This window comes from Atheta coriaria, unplaced genomic scaffold (assembly GCF_025399875.1).
Source record: "Atheta coriaria isolate IRGN ID8LTWV9N9 unplaced genomic scaffold, Caltech_Dcor_3.1 hic_scaffold_5_pilon, whole genome shotgun sequence".
Lineage (NCBI taxonomy): Eukaryota > Metazoa > Arthropoda > Insecta > Coleoptera > Staphylinidae > Dalotia > Dalotia coriaria.
This window is the reverse complement of record NW_027045447.1, coordinates 8,457,541-8,476,704: the sequence shown is the minus strand read 5'-3', so window position 1 is coordinate 8,476,704 and position 19,164 is coordinate 8,457,541. Positions and strand designations below refer to the sequence as shown.

At 37.5% G+C, this 19,164-nt stretch overlaps 5 protein-coding genes and 4 non-coding genes across 9 annotated transcripts; 2 read left to right on the top strand and 7 right to left on the bottom strand.

Moving 5' to 3' along the window:
• Window positions 1–1,679: 1,679 nt before the first annotated feature.
• On the bottom strand, window positions 1,680–4,978 carry Mnn1 (menin 1). The gene is made up of 3 exons (XM_065302121.1): window positions 3,852–4,978; window positions 3,606–3,770; window positions 1,680–3,542 (listed from the first exon to the last, which is right to left on the bottom strand). Exons 1-3 carry the CDS (start codon window positions 4,709–4,711, stop codon window positions 2,705–2,707), a joined length of 1,863 nt encoding a protein of 620 aa, XP_065158193.1. The 5' UTR covers window positions 4,712–4,978; the 3' UTR covers window positions 1,680–2,704.
• A 217-nt stretch (window positions 4,979–5,195) lies between these two features.
• On the bottom strand, window positions 5,196–7,740 carry LOC135791657 (serine protease inhibitor 3/4-like). Its single transcript, XM_065302122.1, has 3 exons — window positions 7,404–7,740; window positions 6,838–7,099; window positions 5,196–6,743 (listed from the first exon to the last, which is right to left on the bottom strand). Exons 2-3 carry the CDS (start codon window positions 7,097–7,099, stop codon window positions 5,284–5,286), a joined length of 1,722 nt encoding a protein of 573 aa, XP_065158194.1. The 5' UTR covers window positions 7,404–7,740; the 3' UTR covers window positions 5,196–5,283.
• Window positions 7,741–9,919: 2,179 nt separating this feature from the next.
• On the top strand, window positions 9,920–12,897 carry LOC135791824 (protein FAM114A2). The gene is made up of 3 exons (XM_065302372.1): window positions 9,920–12,088; window positions 12,166–12,292; window positions 12,350–12,897. The coding sequence occupies exons 1-3, from the start codon at window positions 10,089–10,091 to the stop codon at window positions 12,422–12,424; spliced, it is 2,202 nt and encodes a 733-aa protein (XP_065158444.1). The 5' UTR covers window positions 9,920–10,088; the 3' UTR covers window positions 12,425–12,897.
• Nup58 (nuclear pore complex protein Nup58) lies at window positions 12,108–15,354 on the bottom strand. The gene is made up of 6 exons (XM_065302373.1): window positions 15,188–15,354; window positions 15,043–15,122; window positions 14,673–14,981; window positions 13,213–14,463; window positions 12,917–13,099; window positions 12,108–12,434 (listed from the first exon to the last, which is right to left on the bottom strand). The coding sequence occupies exons 1-5, from the start codon at window positions 15,196–15,198 to the stop codon at window positions 12,963–12,965; spliced, it is 1,788 nt and encodes a 595-aa protein (XP_065158445.1). The 5' UTR covers window positions 15,199–15,354; the 3' UTR covers window positions 12,108–12,434; window positions 12,917–12,962.
• A 386-nt stretch (window positions 15,355–15,740) lies between these two features.
• LOC135792360 (acetylcholine receptor subunit alpha-type acr-16-like) lies at window positions 15,741–18,039 on the bottom strand. Its single transcript, XM_065302985.1, has 7 exons — window positions 17,824–18,039; window positions 17,302–17,495; window positions 17,141–17,250; window positions 16,857–17,082; window positions 16,621–16,789; window positions 16,407–16,559; window positions 15,741–16,342 (listed from the first exon to the last, which is right to left on the bottom strand). The coding sequence occupies exons 1-7, from the start codon at window positions 17,888–17,890 to the stop codon at window positions 15,939–15,941; spliced, it is 1,323 nt and encodes a 440-aa protein (XP_065159057.1). The 5' UTR covers window positions 17,891–18,039; the 3' UTR covers window positions 15,741–15,938.
• On the top strand, window positions 17,709–17,781 carry TRNAN-GUU (transfer RNA asparagine (anticodon GUU)). Its single transcript has one exon. It is a non-coding gene; the product is annotated as a tRNA-Asn (tRNA).
• A 370-nt stretch (window positions 18,040–18,409) lies between the features above and the next one.
• On the bottom strand, window positions 18,410–18,482 carry TRNAV-AAC (transfer RNA valine (anticodon AAC)). The gene has a single exon. It is a non-coding gene; the product is annotated as a tRNA-Val (tRNA).
• A 250-nt stretch (window positions 18,483–18,732) lies between these two features.
• Window positions 18,733–18,805, bottom strand: TRNAV-AAC (transfer RNA valine (anticodon AAC)). Its single transcript has one exon. It is a non-coding gene; the product is annotated as a tRNA-Val (tRNA).
• Window positions 18,806–19,062: 257 nt separating this feature from the next.
• On the bottom strand, window positions 19,063–19,135 carry TRNAV-AAC (transfer RNA valine (anticodon AAC)). Its single transcript has one exon. It is a non-coding gene; the product is annotated as a tRNA-Val (tRNA).
• Window positions 19,136–19,164: the final 29 nt, after the last annotated feature.

Below are 19,164 nucleotides of genomic sequence, written 5' to 3'. Positions count from 1 at the left end.
AGATGATCGATTTATTAATTAGGATGCATGTCAAAATACATTCGGTATACATATTTATTCTCAGATTCACTTCATTCTTAACAGCACTATCATTACTCATGCTAAGTAAGTGTACAATGATGTTTTAGTTATTTTACAGTCCATAAATCAATAAATATTTGGTATAAACGTAGTAAAACTGAATAACTTTTGATTTTTGTATTTCTGTACTACTATCAATATTCTACTTCAAATATACCATCGCAAGTTTTAGTTGTTCAATAAAAGCAGGTTTATATTGTTTTATTAATTACACCTGTTGTATATGAAAACAATTGATACTTATCATCGGAATAATCATGCTTTGCGGTCGAAAACGTTTAAATTGTTAAAATTTAAAGAACAATAACGAGATTTACATAAAAATGTATAATAAACTCTATTTGAATGTGCTAAAACTACGATTTCCATTTGCCACCATTTTCACCTCGCCCGTAATTCTAATTCTATATATCGTGCTGGAGATTAATGCGTGTCGGTGTGTTGCAAAAAAGTGTCACTATTTCAACAACGAGAACAATATTTATAATATAATCACATTTAAACCCGTCTTTGAACGCAGAAAACAAGCGAAAGGGAAGATGCGGTGTTTTTGTTTGCACATTAGAAAAATATAATTAAAGATATTAGACACCCTTGTTTCATCATCACAGACTATCCTATTAAAAATTACTACACAGTAAATGATCAACAACGAAAGAAATTGAACAAAGTAAGCAGAATAGGCGATGTTCAGAATGAATGAGGTTCAATTTCTTCACAAATTTCGACTTAATTTTGGACTTGTTGGTCGATATTGCATTAGATGACGGTCACGATTTGATTATTTAAATTTACAGTAAATTTGCCTTATGTTTACGATTAGAAATGTTCGAATAAATGCGCCTATAAAATTATATTTCTTTTTTGTTCACTTTATCTCGAACGCCATTACAATATGTCGAAAGTGTCGTCGATTCCAGTCTTGATTGTTTGGTTGCTTGTTGCTTCGTCATTTTGTATTCTTATCAATCGAATTGTTTACGCTTTCATCTTTGTTATAGAGAAACACCGAAACCACTAGTTGGTTATTATGTACTTTATCATCAATTTTGCTAGGATAAGTAAAGAGATTAGAACGTTAAGCGAGAAACAGCAAAATTTGAAACTGATTAGAATCTTAAAGAATAACACGTTTGTGTTCTAACACAGATAAATTACGATAGATGCTCGTACTCTTAACAGTTATAATCATTATCATTATATCATGCTATGCTCTGTTCAATAAAAGATTCTCTTTTACGTATTGTACCATCTGATCATCTTTACGTTAACGTTATAGTTTAGCTTTATCATCTATATAAATATTTGTTTTGATATATTGCTACAGAATAGGGTAGGTAGTTTAGTTAAGTTTAGTACATTTTTGAGATTTCATTGCAGATTTCAAGGAAACAACCCTGTCGTAAATTTAATTACAGCTCTAGTAGCTCTATTGGTAAATAGGCAGAAGCAAATTATAAGTGCCTGAGGCAAATTAAAACAATTAATTAAGTAAATACATAACTGAATGCTGCCCAGCACAGGTACTTATAATTTACTAATGCCGGTTAAATGTTAGTCTTAAATTACAGACTGTTAGTAGATAAAAACAACACGAATTTGTAATTTTTGTAATCAGTTTGCACTTTTTTTAAACTTCATTTTGTTTGTTTGTCATAAATCACTTTGGCCCTTGATATTTTCACAATTTTCACAAATATTTTGTTTGTGTTGTCGTGCTGTGGTGTTTTGTGTTTGTTTGTGAATTTCGATAAATTTAGATTAGCTATTCATTTGATACACGTCGTCCAAAATTTTGTACAAAAATATGCTTTAGTAGAAACGAATAGCGCTCACACTTTTCCCACATCGATTTTGTGTCAACAATCAATCAGCCGTAAATGTATCCATCCTCATAACTTCGTACTTAATTGCTAGTATCCTAACACCTACGTCTGCTAGTTGGGTAATAAGCTCAGATCAATTAATTTGCATTCTGTGCACATGAGATTCTGAAGGTTTAGCGATAGAGAGAAGCTGATCATAAAAACAATACAATAAATATTTGCATAAAATGCACAACAATAACACATGATCACATCATGAGTTCGCTGAATAAAAACGACGCAAAAAAATAATTAATCGTAAAAAATAAAATAAAAATCAGAGGAATGTGTCGAATTGTATATAACTAGCAATAAATTATCAATCACTAATGTCATCAAAGTCGTCAATCGTCAGGTGAAATTTCTATTGTCTAATACTGGTAGCTCTAGTATAGCGCGTACTAACTAAGACCTGATTTGTTAAATGGCAATCAATCTGGCGAAATAAAATAAAACATTCACGACTCGTTAAAAGTCTAAAGCAAGGAAGGAATCAATACTATTTTGTTTGATTTTGAGTGGTCTAAACTTTAAAAAAATATCAAAAACAAGTTGAATCAACTCTAGTCATCATTTGAGGTTAAAAACACGGGTTGACCACTCAAAATGGTTTCCTGCTGTCTCATTCTATCAACTGTCATACTGAGTCCAATAAGTACGCATTACTTATCGTTAGCTTTATCCTTAACCCTATCAAGCGTTCATTTTGCACCATATTATTCCAATTTTTCGTCCGTCTCATTTTGTGTCATTATTTTTTACTCTCTGCGAGTCCGTTTAGGTCTGACGTTATGTCCGTCGGTCTCCCTACCCTTCTTACCAACCTGCACTTGACTCTGCGCTGTCAAATGTAGCGATATTGCGTGTGTGTTCAGTTTCTCAGCCAGGAGCAGATCTTTGAGTTCCTTCATCTTCTGACTGTGTAGAATGATTGTCGGACGCGCGGTTTCGCATTCGATCAGATCGTCTTGTGCGGTCAAATCCTCACGCTGAGGTTTAATTTCAGGCGTAATTTCGGTCTGAGATGTTCCAGCCCCGTTAGATTTCTCCTTTTCTTCTACTGTAGATGCGACGAATGGGTTTCCACCTCCTTGCAGGAGATATTCAGGATTGAGAATCTTTTCGGAGCAACCTGCAGTCAAAGCTTCAATGCTAGGATGCAAGTTTTCCGAAGAATCTTTGTTTTCATCCTTTGGAGGGTCTGCTGATGGTTCTTGTGCTGAATAATTATTGTTATTCGTGCAATTTTCATTGTTGGAATTTCCATTTGTATTGTTTTTCTCTTCTTTGTGTTCCATATCAGAGGAATCTTCACAGACGATATTTACCTGCGCACGAACTCCCGCGTCAAATTTAGATATGGTGTTAACCAAAGGTTTTGCCCAACCAATGTGAAGTACAGGAGTTGCGGATCCTTCCTCCCACTGGCAAATGCCATCGTAAAACCGCAGTAAATTAGCAAAACATCGCGGTTGTTTTAGGATGGTGTTTGCACTAAACCCGGAACTCTCCACCTTCATAATGTGAGGTATTAACTCGTTGGCGATCTCGAGGAATTCTTTGTAGATCTCTTCATCGTCACGAGAATAATTATACCTAGAAATATAATTAATAGTTGTGTAAATTTTGGAATTTATTTAGGTTTTGATGAATACTTACATTCTAATCACATCACTGGCATTTGCCCAACTCTCAAACGCCTCTTTGTACATTTTGTTGCGATAGAAATAGCCACCCTGATAGGTGTAGGGATAGACATGCTGGTTATTGTAGTATGTTCTTGCAGCCAATATTGCCTCTTGAAACAGGGCATTGCACAAAACCCTACAAAATAAGTATAATTATTGTTTTTTTATACAAAAACAAATTTAGTAATAGTGATAATTCTAAAAAACAATTTCGTACCTTCCTGTAGTGGGTGATATCTCCTCCAAGTCACCCAGGTTACCAATAGCCATAGGATATTTACTTAGATGCCCCAAGTCATAAAGCAACCACAAGAGTTCTTGTTGCAGCAATGCCACCTCAAATGCATCATGTGTGGCATTCAGAGAAGGGTTTATTGCACTGACCAAAGCAGCCACTTCCATAGACCTGGTGCAAATCACAGGTTTATTGTTGACATACAACCAAGACCTGGCCGAAACTCCTTTTCCGATCTCCTGCCCGCGTTTATCTTCATTTCCCTTGCCATGCCATGTGACCTCAGCTGTTTCAGTCCCCTTCTCCCCAAACACCACCCAGGCGTGATCTTCGCTCAGCGCTAAATGTACATCATTGTACCCCAACGCCTGACATCCTGCAACCACTGCAAACGCAACACCAAAACAGTCCAACTTGTTGCCTGTGAGGTAGCTGTAGAGACTCTGTAGATGCGCGCGATCTTTGTAGTAACTGCGCGTCAGCGAATTCCAGATCACATCCGAAACCTTCTTCACCAGCTCGCGGGTTGCATATTTTCGCGCGCCGTTGTTATTGCCCTGCTCGGGTCCTGCAGTGCGCACCACCGCATGGAACTTGTCATACAGTTCCTGAATATCAGCATGTTCCAGTACCGGCAGGTGTGCTTGTTGTTCGGAGGGATCAGCGCCGGCAGAATGTGTGCGGCACGTGAGTGAATTCTCCACGGCGCCCGCGACGATTGAGAGCAGCGCCAGGTCGGGCTCGCCGCTGCCGTGCTCCAACTGCCGCCGGAAGAGTTCGATGACTGCGCTAACACTACGCACCGGGAACGACGTCTTGTCCAGTTGCTTGGGGCCCGCCATTGTTTACGCGCGCGGTCGATGCGTGTTTCACATTGTTTTTCCTGAGATGCACACCGAGCGAGTGTCACGGCAGCGTGCGCGATTTGTGGCGCCTTGAACTGCGTAGCGCAAGCGAGCGAAGAACAAACGGGTGGCGATGGCGCTGCGAAACGGCCGCGCAAGTTTTCGAGTGTGGCCACGCGCAGCAGCACAAACCACAACCGCAGCACGAAACTTGTTCGCGTGATGAATAGAGGTCGTTCTCGACCGCTGGACACAAGTTGAACTTCAAAGGCCACAAAGGAATGCCTTTGTCCACGCTCAGGATAAGCACCTGCCTCTGTCGGCGACTAAACACTAACTGAAATCGTTTGCTGCTTTCCTGCTTACTGCGTACGCGTACAAACCTGCAACTGCGCGAATTCGTCATTGTAGATTTCGCCATGTCACACAACCCCTAACAACTTATGACTCACTTCCGTTTACCCATTATTTTCATTTCCTATTTATCATCAAGTAATTTATTTCTTATTCTAGGCAATTGTAAAACCACATACACACTTAACATAACTCTAAAATCTACAAATCACACATTAATTGCTATAATTAGGCGTGGGCTTCGTTACGCTGCCCCAAAACAGAATCAGCCTTGTCTCATGATTCCTGATGAAGAAAATAAAGGGTTGATCTATTTTAAACGATTGAAAATCTCCGGTTCGCGTCAGACTGACCGAGGTGACTGCAGCAGCCTCAGTTCCCGACTCTGTAATCTCCATAAAAACTTTGTGTAACACTTGATTTGCATACAAGCCTGGATTGTCATTAGCAGTTAGATGTTGTCTAACCGTATCGATAGTCTCATACGGTGTATTTCGACTAATACGCCGTCCTACTTTATCTCCAAACTTCTTGTAAATAACTTCCTTTTGTGTGGCTTCGTCAATCTCCTGACATTTTGTAATATTACTCGTAGGGTCAAAGATTTCTGTACAGTTAATTGGAACCCCTGTTCGCGAAAAGATTAAAACTTGATTATTGGCGTTGCTATTGCTGGTTTCGGCCTCGATTGGATTCAGCGCAGCTGAAGGAACAAATTGATCGTTTTGGAAATTTTGAGTACTTTGAAAAGCTGATCCTTGATTCGGATGTTGTCTACCTATTGGCGGGCTTTCACTGTTTACTGGATTACTCGAAGCACCAAATGCATTTTGACCCGGTGACAACAACGCTAAATTTGCTTCCCTCGCATTAAAAAGACTACTCGCACCAAATTCTATAAGCGCATCGCTTAAATCCATTTCACTTTCAAGGGTCATTTTAGGAAACAATATCATTGACTGAGTGTATCTTGTACTATCCGCTAATTTCTCCAAATCTTCAGGGGTTAAACGGTTTTGCAGTTCTTGCAACTTTTGTTTGTTGGAATGTTTTGGCATAATCACATATAAAGTCGATTTGTTCTCTTTGTAGGGAAAACCCATGATTTCACAGTCCAATACTCTATCTCTATAGTAGGGGAATAGACCTCCATTAGCCATGAAGTCAACCATAACATTTGACTCCTGATCGCGTCCGTTTACATAAAATTGTTTTCTTCTCGTTGCTCCCTGCGAGAAAGGCTTCTCCCAAGATGCTTTAAAATACAACGCGCTTACAATGATCGCTTTGGTGTAAGCAGGCGGATCTTTATTAAATATTTCTTTAATTTTACTATTGGTCCTGTCATTAACCCAAGCGTTGATGGCATCCCGTGCTTTTACTCCTTTTGTAAAGTCAACATTCAAAATCTCACTTCGATATATCTGTTCACTGGCTTGTTTAAACACGCTGCGAATCGGGTAATCATCCTGGACAAAAATCGCCGAAGCTAATTTAACTTCTTCATCGGTTTTTATTGTTGTACTTCGGTCTAGTTTGTCTAAAATCCGTCCGATTTGCATGTGCACACGTTCGCTGTTTGCTTGTATATCCACGCCTGATGCGAGGCCTAGAATGTTGGAGATTTCATCGAAGGTCTTTCCGCTGGATGCCAGCAACACCAAGGCTAATGCACCTACAAAAATTAAACAAAAATAACACAATTAGCACTTGAAAGTTTGGACTTGAAAGTTTGGAATTGAAATTTTTGTTGTGTAATATTTAAATACCTCCTATATTTACAGGCGCGAATACAACATTAGGCTCTTTTGATTTTTTAGCCATGTATTTCTGTAGTGAGAGGGTAAATTTAAGAACTCCTCGGGAGATGATAGCGTCCACGGTGGGTTCATATTCGTTGGTATTTCGACTTTGTTCTAAAAGTGCCGTAGCGTTGTTTTGTGAGTCATAATCAGGAAAGTAGATTTGATTGGCTGCAATGCACTCCAACAGAATGGACAGCAATATAGATATTATCACTTTTTGCCGCATCTGTAAATAAAAAACGCAAAATATAAATAATTACATAAAAAATAAATATTTGTTTTATAAATATTAATTTTAACCTTGTAGTTTGATTAGAAATCAGTTGATGACAAATTTCGTGAACTTGACTTCTCATAATATTGATAAATTTAGCAATTTCTTATCTTTAATGTTAAAACGCGCAATTATTATTAACAAATAACATAAAACAACAAAAAATCTTACTAAACTGTAATTTTAATAATTTTTTATTTAATTTGTCTGAAATACTATTTTAAACAATTCTTCATTTAACAAAAGTAAATATTACCTTGTACTAAGTAATTTTGTAGTTACTAAGCTGAGCACGCGCGATTCCTTCGAAATTTTGTCACAAAGAAACCCGCACACACTGCTAACTACTTGATTACACTTTTTTTGTGGAGAGTTTTTTTCGTTGTTGTTTGCACTTCTGTTGTTCTTTCCAGCTGCCGGCGAAGCGCCGATTCCGCGGCGATTGATGATGAGCTGCGGATGCGTTCGCTGGAGCGCCGCGCGAACGGCAGCGAGCGGGAATTAAATGAGCCGTCGATATATCCGCGCGTGTAATTTGAATTGAAATATGCGGCGAAAACAACATGTACACGCGAACGGCGCACGCATTGGCTATATCGGCTTGTGCCATGTGCATTATAACTAGTTGACCTTCCCCACCAAAAATACCATCGACGCGACAACCGACATCTACCAATTGAAAATGACTGGATTACTTAGTGTTTAAACAAAGTTTCCAACTGAAATATTATGTAATTCAACGGAAAATACGCATAAAAAACAATAAATAATATTTTTATTATGTTTTAGCAATAAAATTAATAAAATTTATGTGTTTTTATGTAATTTAAGAATTTTATTTGATTTTTTCCGTTTTGAAACACTTTGTGCGCGCGGAATTCACGGTTAGTTGTGTTTACATTCGTAATTAATTTGTGGCAACGGGAATCCACACCAAAGCACGTACCGAACGCAGCAATAAATGCATTTTGTTCCTTTGATGCATCTGCAAAATTGCATTCCGTGCTTGATTAAAATTGATGCGCATGCGTACGAAATATTTCCGTTTTAGATCAATCAAAACGCCATTAATTCCGCTGCTGGATTCCGCTCAGGCTATAATTTGCGAATAATAAATAATTTACAATGTATCATGTATAATTTATCATCGGCGATGAATTAGGACGATTAATTTATTGCTGCGCCGGTTCTTTGCGAAATGACTAAATCGCGCTTCGCGTGCGCCGCGGTGAATATTCATCGTGAAGGATTTCGTGTCGGATGTAGGTCATTGTTAATAATTAGGATCAATAGGAGATCATTAGAAATCGAGGTGTATGCTGTTTGTCGCCGGTCGTGTCAGTGTCCACTGATTTAATCAAATAATGCATGAACGCAGTGAATTTTAAACATGCGATGAGTTCAATATTTTTATTGCACACAAAAATAAAACAATGTAATTTTTATGATTTGGAAATTTTGTTTTTTTGTGTGGTAAATTCGTCTCTGAACTTTCCGGCATGTTAAACTTTCTTCTTGTTAATTTTCATCCATATCTCGAGATCGATTTCAAGAGTAGTCGCGTCGAGATGCCATCGACGACATCGACGACATGTACGACACTCTCGAACGTCTTCGGAATTCTTACGATACTTTACATTCATTTACATAACCAGTATTAACGCCTCGTAAAAATAAAGTGCGAATTTAAGCGCTGTGTTACCGAAGTTCGGTTTAATTTTAACTTTATCTGCTGTGGTTTTTACTCCTCGTTTTATTTTTCTCTCGTAGTGTGTAATTATCACTTGTTACTTACCTAACTAACCACTCTCTGAAGTAGCCTGTAATTATTATCGACTTAAGCAGCTTTTTTCCACTTTTTTATTCCTGTTTTGTATTAATTGCTATTTGTTTAAATTTAATTACACATAAATCTGTAAACAAACGGGTTATAAAAGTGGTGATTTCGTTGTTTTATGAAGTGATAAATTTAACTCTGATTATATAGAAAAGGTAATAAAATATTTTATGGCCTAATCAGTTGGAAAACTAACAAGACAAGTAGTTTTTTATTGTTAGTGGAAATGGGTGAATCATGATGTTTTCGGTGTGTCATTGTTTGTGGTGACACTCGGAGTGATTACGTATCGTTGGGCTCATCGTACAATACCTTCATAATCATTTTGGCAAACAGTAATTTCATTCACTTTATAACAGGTATTACGCAGTTTAATCACGCTAACCATTTTGGCTATTTGTTGTTATTCTTGTGTTGTCGCGTTCGTAGTTGGGAACTTTTTTAGGCAGGTGCAAATTAGTCATAGGAAATTAAATAAATGTGTTTAGAGTTTGTAGAGTACCTGCAATCGACCGTAGATTTACATAAATTTGCAATTTAGTATACTGGAATTACCAAGTTAATCATTGTTATTTGTTATTGCGTTTATTTCTTTCATTGAATTCATTCAAATTATGTCATATTCTAATAAAGAAAAACATTGTTGTTCAAAGAAATGTTAAAAATGTAAGCAAAATAATGCTTTCCTAGTTTTCTTTTTATTTTTATCCTCATTGTTGTTTATTTTCTATTCTATTGAGTCAATTGTCATTATTGATTGTTGATACTTTGATATTCACTAGCATATTTTACTAGAATTGAGGAAATGTCTAGTTTCCACAACAAATATTTATTCGAAAATAAAAGAAAATTGCGATCCGAGCGCCTCTATAGCAAAACTTTGAAAGCGCAGTTAGTCGAGTTACACACCAAAGTTGTACTCTGATTCCTGCTGGCCTGCTGACGTTTGTGTACATACGCACAAATGTCACGATAGTTACAATCTGTGGTTACAATGTGCTGTCATCATCAGCAACTGATTTTAATATTTGCTGTATAATGAACTTTTAATTTAATTCACACATACGTTTCCAAGGAGCTGAAATAAATTAATTGCTTTCCAATATGGATTCAAGTTCCGACAGCGAAGAATTTTACGAGTGCGACGACGATTTGGATGAAGACGTGTCCAAAACAACTGCAAATGAGCCAAAGAAAGAGATATTATCTGAGCAGCATGTTCCAGCTGCTGCACCAAATATCAAAGCACAAAACACAGACAACAATGAGACTAATACAAAGTCTATAACTAGGAAAGAATCTGTAGAAAACAACCAGAATATATCAGAGAAGTGTAACAATAATCAAGAAAAGAAGAATAAATCAGAAACAACTGAAGATGTAAGCACAACAATCAAAAATAATAATACAACCACAATAGATGCAACAAAGTCAGTAAAACAAGAGCAAGAAAATGCCAAAATAATGTCAGCTAGCATAGAACCTAAAATTGAAAATTTGAATGAAAATAAGCCCAGTAATCTAGTTAAAAATGATCAATTACCTATCAAATCATCAAAAGCTGCTGAAAAGAATTCAAATGTTAAAGAAACAGAAAACATAGTTACAAAACCTGAAAAATTAGAGGATAAAACTCAAGTTGTAGAAGATATGTGGGAAGATAATGGTTGGGGAGACATTGATCAAAGTCTTCCAGTTAAAGAAACATATCCTAAAGCTTCAGATGATAATCTTGCTGCAGAAGTTAAAATATCAGATATACCACAAAATAAATCAGCAATAATCAAAGAAATAGTTCAAGAAACAACTAAAAAAAATGAAGATCCAGAAGAAAACCTCTGGGATGATGAAGATGATTGGGGAAAACTTGAACCAGAATCCAAATCAAAGGAACAAGCTGCTGAGGAAGACTTATGGGGAGATGATGATGGCTGGGGAGTGAACACACCTCAAGAAACACCAGAAAAATGTGTCCAACAAGTCCCACAATCAACTTCTGTTAATAAACAGAGTGATGAAGCTGATTTATGGGCAGAAGGAGACAATTGGGGTATTGATGATGATGCCAAAAGCAAAAGTACTACATCAGATGCAAAATCAGCTCTTGATGCATTAACTAACAAAGATGAATCATCCTGGAGTGGCTGGTCCAACTGGGGCATCACTTCTGTTCTCTCCACAGCAGCAAACATCACAACTTCGGTCTCCCAAGGATTAACAACAGTCCTAGAAAATGGTATAGGTGTCCCAGATCCAGCAGAATTAGCAAGGATACACAAAGCAGAGGCGGAATCAAGACGCCAGGCAGGTGAAGATGAACCAATTGTAGAAGAATCTTCTGAAGATAATTTTGTACCATTTGGTTTGGGCAATTTTGTTCCTGGAGTTTCAAAAATCACGAAACTTGTCGAAACTACAGGCACAAAAGTTATTACTCGAGGTTTAGGCACATTAGAAACTATAGGAAAGAAAACTTATGAAGTTTTGCAAGAAAACGATCCACAACTTAGAAAGAAACGCGCTTTGTTGAAATATTTAGAAGGGGAAAAACCAGTCTTGTCATCAATCCTCAGAGAAGCTAAAGAACGCGCTGAAACAGAGAATATAGACAGAGAAAAGCGACATTTCGCAAAGAAAGCGAATTATGAGACGATGTTTGATGATTACACTGGATTAGTTCACTTAGAAGCGTTGGAAATGTTATCGAAACAATGTGAATTCAAACTAGAATCGATTTTGAGTCAATCTAGAGATGTAAATGATGTTCAAGAGACAATGGAACAGATTAAAGATCTATGTGAGCTAAATACGGATGAGGATGATGATGAAGACAATAATTTTGATGACTTAAAATCAAAAATGACCACTGCAATTGATGAGATTAATATTGGGATTACCTGTGAAAAGGTTGTAGAAACATACGAAGAGGTAGCGGAGTGGATTGAATCAACGAATAGTAATAATCCAGATGAGATACATTCCAACGCGATTGAGAATCTCGCTAAATTAACAGCAATGGCCGTTGAGCAGTATCACAAGGCTGCTGAGTTGCTGCTAGTCAAAGAACATCGAAGTACTGCCGATGAAGCCGATAGTCTTGTGCAGTAAGTATTAAATTCGCGATTTCCAGTTTAAAAAATAGTGTATTATCAATAATTTTGTAAAAATACGTCCATTTCAGATTAACCACTGCAATAACTGCTCTTATCAGCTTGTTATCGACAAAGTATACCGAAAAATTGAAACAACTCACGGCCCAGGCGACCAACGACGAGATTAAGACATTAGTATCAAACATATACCTTGAAGTATGTTGAAAATACCAATTTAAACAGTTTCTTGTTAATGTTTTGTTGATTTTACAGGCTGCCAACAGCTCTAGGTACGTTGAAGACGCATTTGGTCTGTTGATCCCTGTCATCCAAGTAGGCGCTGTGTAGTGAGAACAATCTGTAAATAAAAATCGATTCGCGTTTGTCATTCATCCGTAAACATCGTTGTTATTGCTACAAACAAAACACTTCCTTCAAAAATCGACATAAACGCATAATTCTACATAATATAAATAATTCCCGCTGAAATACCGGCAATAATTCTGTAATAATGGAGTGCAAGTTGCCCATGGGTGGCTCGGTGACCGAGGAGGCAGCGAGAGTGTGCGATATGCAGTGCAAGATTGCGCCCAAAGGAGATGCATCATCCGCAGGAGCCGCATGCTGCATGAAACCCAAAGAAGCGGACGTGTGTTTCGCCAAACCCAAGGATCCACCGCCACAGAACAGCGGCGATGGACAATAATCGAGTAATTTTGTAATTTCCAATACGAATTCTTTAGTCTTTCCTATGCTAATCAATCTTTCATGCGTAATTTGTAAAGTATAGTTGCGAACTAATAAAATTATTGTGAATAATTGATATGTGACATTTGTTACCTTATTTGTGTTGTGTTAATCCTAATTATGTATTGGGAAGCCAATGTCACTGCTTTCCACGTTTGTTACCAGTTGGAGGCTTCTGCAGTTGGAAACCAGAGGTACCAAAACCGCTAGTGCCAAATGAAGGTGATCCAAAGAAAGATGTTCCAGTGCCACCAAAACCGGTACCCGTTCCAAAACCTAAACGAAGATTAAAACAACAATCATTCAAACATTTCATTCATAAACTCACACAAACAATAAAAAAACATTTTGCGTAATTTTTATTTTGTTTTTGATTCATTTGAAGTTACCTGATGTTCCTAACGTATTCCCAAATCCACTTGTAGTTTGATACGCAGGTGGTTGACTCTGTTGCGCAGCTTGCACCACGCTCGGATGCGTGACATTACCAAAAGGTGTCGGGCCGGATGACAACATCGGCGGTTGTTTCAAAGTGAAGTTTTTAATTTGATTTATAGTGTTTTCCGTTTCTTTATGTGTACTTTCAAACACATTCGTAGAATCATTGAGCATGTATTTTCTAAAGTTAAGATACTGCTCCTTTTGTGATTCTACTTGTGTATGCAAGGCTTGGAGATGACCAGCGAGAGCTACAAATATTTCATGGATGCGTCTCATGCCCAAAACAAGGTCTTGATGAGTGAGCGGAGCTGATTTTCCATTGTCTTTGATGTATTTATCGGTGCTTTCAATTTGCAATCGCATGTTTTGCATCTCGCGTTCAAATTGATTGGATAAATCTACGAAAAAGTGAAGAGGCGCTGTGTTTTCGTACTGGAGGCCAATTGGGGTGTCGTAGGTACGTTGTGCCATTTCAACCTGTTGGAGACCTTTCGCTGTGTCATACTTCAATTTTTCCGCAACATTTCGATTAACCTGCAGCTGTTTCTCTACTTCATTTAGCATATTATTCAAACCGTCAATATCACTCTCAACTTTTCTGAATTCTTTCACAGAACACCTCGCAACATCCGAGCTGTAACTCTTCTGTTGTTTAACGAAATTCTTAAAGCTATCAACAGTCTGTTGAATCTCATTTGGCAACAAATGTTCCTTAGGCGCCTGCTCTGTCTTTGCAGCAGTTGCTGTTGAAGAAGGAGTTGAAGATGCTACTCCACCAAGCCCAACAGGAGCGGGTGTAACAGCTGCAGTAGCTGGAGCTAATGCTGTAGTTGCTGTTGAAGCAGGCGTACCAAAACCACCTAAACTAAACCCAGTCAAGCCTGTACTTGCTGTAGTGGTTGTACCAAAATTTAAACCAGTTGCTGCTGTGGATGTTGCAGCCGGAAGACCAAAACTTAACCCGAGTGTAGGTGCAGCTGTGGATGTTGTTCCTCCGAGAGAAAAACCAGTTGTATTTGTTGATGCAGCGGGAGTGCCAAAAGAAAGGCCAAAACCTGAAGGTGCGGCGCTTGATGCGACTGGTAGTGCTGTAGATGCCGCAGGTGTACCGAAAGATAGACCTAAACTTGGTGCGGCTGCAGCGGGTTGACTGGTCGCTGTTGCTGCTGGCGTGCCAAAAGATGTACCAAATGATGTTCCTGTGTGGGAAATCATGCAGAAATCGTTCATATTGAGCAAAAGACACAAAAACAGCATAAAATCTTACTGCTATTTCGTTTCTGGGCAATAAATCTCGCTCATTTTAAGCAAAAATGTAATTATTATCATAATAAAATAAATGAAAGTAATAAGTGTTGCAATTTTAGATAAATAATGTAAACATGCATAAATGTCCTTAAAAATTTACCAAATGTTGATCCTGTTGCTGCCCCTGCAGAAGTCCCTGTTAATCCTCCTAATGAACCAAAACCAGGAGTAGTTGAAGTATTTGCACCAAACCCTGTTCCAAGCCCTGTGCCAAGTGTAGGAGTTGCTGAAGCACCAAAAGCTGGCTGAGTGGGAGCTGCTGCACTTGGTGCATTAAAGGAAAATCCAGTTGCTGCTGGTTGTTGGGCTGGAGCAGCTGCAGGGGCACCAAATCCAGCAACTGGCTGTTGCGCTGGAGCACCAAATAATGATGTATTTGCTGCTGGAGCTGTAGTTCCAAAAGAAAAGCCTAAATTTGCAAGACAATAAAATATTAAATTAAAGACTTTAAAACTAATTATTAATGTTACCTGTTGATGGTTGTGCAGGCGCACCAAACGCTGACGGTTGCTGTGGAGCACCAAAACTACTAGTTTGACCAAATCCAGAGCTTAAAAGTATGAAGAACAAGACAAATAAATAACTCTAGTTTGTTTATTTGACGTAATTACTTACCCGAACGACATTGTTGTTGATTATATAAATAATACTACACTAGAATTTTATTGGTTGATTGTTTATCAGACAATTTTGTTTTATTAACTTGTGCGTTGTTGTGCACAATATTAGGAATTAAGAAACACAACCACAAAACCCAAATCAACAAAAACTGAGGTTATACGAAGTTTGAAAAGAGATTTTAGTGAATTCTGGTGACTTTTGTAAGCGTAACCAACGCAAATATAAATCTTTAAATAATCTTTAATAAGTTTGCAATGTGTTATAACTAAAACATAGTTTATTATTATTAATAGTATATTTTAAAGTATACTATGTTATACTTAATTACAGAAAGATTCAAACATATTTTTCAACTAATGCCGTAGTTCCCAGAAGTTACTAAATTATACGTTGATTTGGCGCGTAAAAAGAGTAACATCTCAGCACTTCAATAGTTACTTCAAAGTTAAACACAAGAAAAGAAAACCCTTCTGTGGCAATATTTCCAGCAATACTTACATGTAAGTTAATATGTATTTATTTACTATTATATTCAATAACATACACATCACTTTCAACAATACTTTATTCGATAATTTGTCGTGCAACCAAAAGAGCGCCTTTTGCCCGTTGTAAAACGTATACCAATATTATCTTTATTTAACCAATACACGGATGTAATTAACATTAATGACATATATACATTAAAATAATTACAAAAGCTTGCAATACCTGAACCACAGGAGCACTTTTATGCTCTTTACATTTACAAAGAATAAGCGATTGCCAAAACGGCGAAGAGCACCGCATAGAAATAAAACGAAAGACGATCAACGGCAGCCGCCAACAGGACCCAATCCTGCTGGCTGGCCTGGCTGGAATTCGTGTCAATAATACGACGGTCATCGTCCATCATCTGATGGTCACGATCGTCCAAATCGCTATTTCCCTGATGGTCTCTCAATTCCTCTGCAGTCACGCGATGAGTATTGATGTTTGTTTGCGCAATATAATGACCAAGACATAAACTCTTTCCCAACCAACCAATGAGCGATTGTTTGAGTTTCCACGGCAAGTGGAGGGTGTGCGGAGTACGTGCCAACCAAATCACCGCAACTGAACTTATCATCGAGAAACATACAACGTATAACGAAGTACTATAGAACAACACTAAAAATATTTTTAAAAAAATTAGGTTATTTTAAAGAATGGAATAAATTTATGGTTATATTACCAATTAAAGGAGTGTTACTACCCATCGCTGGTAATTTCTGGGTAAAGTACAACAGGAACATGCAAATGATAATTGCTGTGCATCCTTGAAGAATAATCTTCTCACCAGCTTGAGGCGGCAACCAAAATGTCATCAATGTCAAAAATATGACAGCTGTCAAAGAATCAATAGTTTACTGCACATAACCTTAAGATAAGTATAAAAAGAAACATACCGAAAGCAGGGGTGATAACAACAGCATTATAACTTGGTGAAATTCTGTTCACAGTTATATTAATCGTAATATCTGGATATGGTTCAAGACAACAGGAATAATACATCAAATTACGTTCGATTGACGAACCAGTCATCTTCCATTCATTACTATCAATCAAATATGTTGACTACAACACCAAATATGATCATATAAAATCAAAACTTTAAAAAAATAGCAGATAGCATGATACAAACCTCAAGTTCTTCAGTTTTGTTATCATACATAATCAAATTAATCTGTTCACCATTATATGTCCATGAACCAAACTTCAAGGAACAAGTCTGTTGATCAAAAGGCCAATAACGCAGATTAATATTACAAAGAACGGTGAATTGCGCTGGTGGCACCCATAAAACCTCTCCGTTGTTATAAACAATCGTATGGGTGTTGCCATAGCTATTAATAGCCTGAGCTGTTGCACTATATAAACAAAATAATAATAAAAACAAATAAAAATTTAAAATTCTAATACAAATACCTGTTGTAGATAAAAATATCCGGTTGCCAAATTTCATGATCGGCAAGATGGACGGTGGTGATGTTTCCATATTCCGCAGTGTTCCAGACTAGTTTCTCGTCTATCCATTGCTACAAATAATATGATGAAGAAAAGATATTAAGTATTTTTGCAGCACTCACTAATTTCACATATCCGTGAACTGTAAATGAAGATTTCATCTCGATGACGTCAATGTGTCGTAGCGTTATTCCGAATTTGACGGTTGTGGCGTTGTAATGTTGCGCAGGTCGCGCGAATTTATCATAATTAAGGAGGAGGTCCTGCCGAAGGCGATCTGTGTGGGTCGCATTCCAAATTGGCTTGGGTCCTAGTGCTATGAATCAATTTATTTATAGTTTAAAGTGTAGTTATTTAAGAGGTAACACAAACAGGATAATAGTTATAAGTGATATTATACGAATGCAAATATAGTGATAATGATAGTATTATTTCAAGGTTTTTAGTTGAATATAGATTATTTTTCATGGTTATGCACTTATATAGTGATGTTAGTTATCTGAGTTTTAGTAGAAGTAGTGAATAACAAGCCTCCGTGGCGCAATGGGCAGCGCGTTCGGCTGTTAACCGAAAGGTTGGTGGTTCGAGCCCACCCGGGGGCGGCTTTTTATTTATTGTTAATGCGTTATATTAATTAAACTTACAAGTAGTGGTGAATCCTCCATGGACGGTTAATACTATACTGATAACCAACCCTAATTGTAATAACATTTCGCTTGAATGTTTTTTCTTCTTTCACTATATTTTTAACTTGTTATATCGTCATCAGCATGTGTCGCATGCTGATTGAAGTGGAACTGCACTGTGCGGCCGGGATTTCTTTCGAGACGCGATGCTGTCCTGCCCGCCGACGACATTAGTGCCATTACCGCTGATTTGATAACTGTTTCCCGTCATCAGCCGTTATCAAACGCACCCACTGCGCCTCGGTATCATCAACAAAGCAATCGTAAATTCTGTTGTCCATTGTTGCTTGTTATATTACTTGTTAAACACTTACGGGCAGCGCTTGGTGTTGTGCGCTGTTAGATGCTAATCAAAGGGTGCTTCGAAGTGTTTTGAAAGCTGTTTAGGAGATTGAACTCGGCACGGAGGAGTTCAAACTGATTTAGGAGGACTAAATGAACAACGCTTTGTTTGTCCACCGGTTTATTTTAAGTTTATTGTTATTTTTGCTATTTAGATCGGGCGAATGCGTTGATTAATTGACAAACAATGATGAAAAAGGAATGTTTCCGCCCGGGATCGAACCGGGGACCTTCTGCGTGTTAGGCAGATGTGATAACCACTACACCACGGAAACAACTGACCAGGTGTATATCAGCTCAAAATTTCCGAAAAAATAGGTTAGAATTGAATAAAACACCTGGTAAAGTTAAGAAATAAAGGTGTGAAAGAGTTTCTACTCTCAAAATGGAAGCAATGTTCATTTTAAATCATTTTAGTGGAATTCTTTTAGTTTTATAAGTAATTTTAAACGTTTATAGAGGCAAAATTGTTTGAAACAATAGAAATTGTTATTAATAATTTAATTGATTGCAAAACAAAACATTTGTTTCCGCCCGGGATCGAACCGGGGACCTTCTGCGTGTTAGGCAGATGTGATAACCGCTACACCACGGAAACAACTGATCGGTTTTATATCACCTCAAAATTTCCGAAATTTAATTTTGAATTAAGTAGAGCACCTTGTTAAGTTAATAAATAAAGGTGTGGTAGAACCACTTCTCTCAAAATGGAAGTAACTTTCACTTTAGAGTCAATACAATGCAATTCTCTTAGTTTTCTTAACAATTTTGACATTTATTGACGGAAAAACAACAGAACCGTTAAAAACAACATTTATCAGATAAATAATTAAATTGACTCGAAAACAAAACAATTGTTTCCGCCCGGGATCGAACCGGGGACCTTCTGCGTGTTAGGCAGATGTGATAACCACTACACCACGGAAACACATTGTTTATAACTAAAAACCAATCAGA

Coding starts and splice junctions, on each gene's coding strand:
- Mnn1 (XM_065302121.1), bottom strand. CDS start 4,711: ATGGCGGGCCCCAAGCAACTGGACAAGACGTCGTTCCCGGTGCGTAGT. Junction 3,771..3,851: donor ATATCACCCACTACAGGAAG/GTACGAAATTGT, acceptor CTTATTTTGTAG/GGTTTTGTGCAATGCCCTGT. Junction 3,543..3,605: donor GCCAGTGATGTGATTAGAAT/GTAAGTATTCAT, acceptor TTATATTTCTAG/GTATAATTATTCTCGTGACG.
- LOC135791824 (XM_065302372.1), top strand. CDS start 10,089: ATGGATTCAAGTTCCGACAGCGAAGAATTTTACGAGTGCGACGACGAT. Junction 12,089..12,165: donor GAAGCCGATAGTCTTGTGCA/GTAAGTATTAAA, acceptor CGTCCATTTCAG/ATTAACCACTGCAATAACTG. Junction 12,293..12,349: donor TATCAAACATATACCTTGAA/GTATGTTGAAAA, acceptor TTGATTTTACAG/GCTGCCAACAGCTCTAGGTA.
- Nup58 (XM_065302373.1), bottom strand. Junction 14,982..15,042: donor GCCTGCACAACCATCAACAG/GTAACATTAATA, acceptor TTGCAAATTTAG/GCTTTTCTTTTGGAACTACA. Junction 13,100..13,212: donor GAATACGTTAGGAACATCAG/GTAACTTCAAAT, acceptor ATCTTCGTTTAG/GTTTTGGAACGGGTACCGGT.
- LOC135791657 (XM_065302122.1), bottom strand. CDS start 7,099: ATGCGGCAAAAAGTGATAATATCTATATTGCTGTCCATTCTGTTGGAG. Junction 6,744..6,837: donor CGCGCCTGTAAATATAGGAG/GTATTTAAATAT, acceptor TAATTTTTGTAG/GTGCATTAGCCTTGGTGTTG.
- LOC135792360 (XM_065302985.1), bottom strand. CDS start 17,890: ATGTTATTACAATTAGGGTTGGTTATCAGTATAGTATTAACCGTCCAT. Junction 16,790..16,856: donor ACAAAACTGAAGAACTTGAG/GTTTGTATCATG, acceptor TTGGTGTTGTAG/TCAACATATTTGATTGATAG. Junction 16,560..16,620: donor TGTTATCACCCCTGCTTTCG/GTATGTTTCTTT, acceptor ATTCTTTGACAG/CTGTCATATTTTTGACATTG.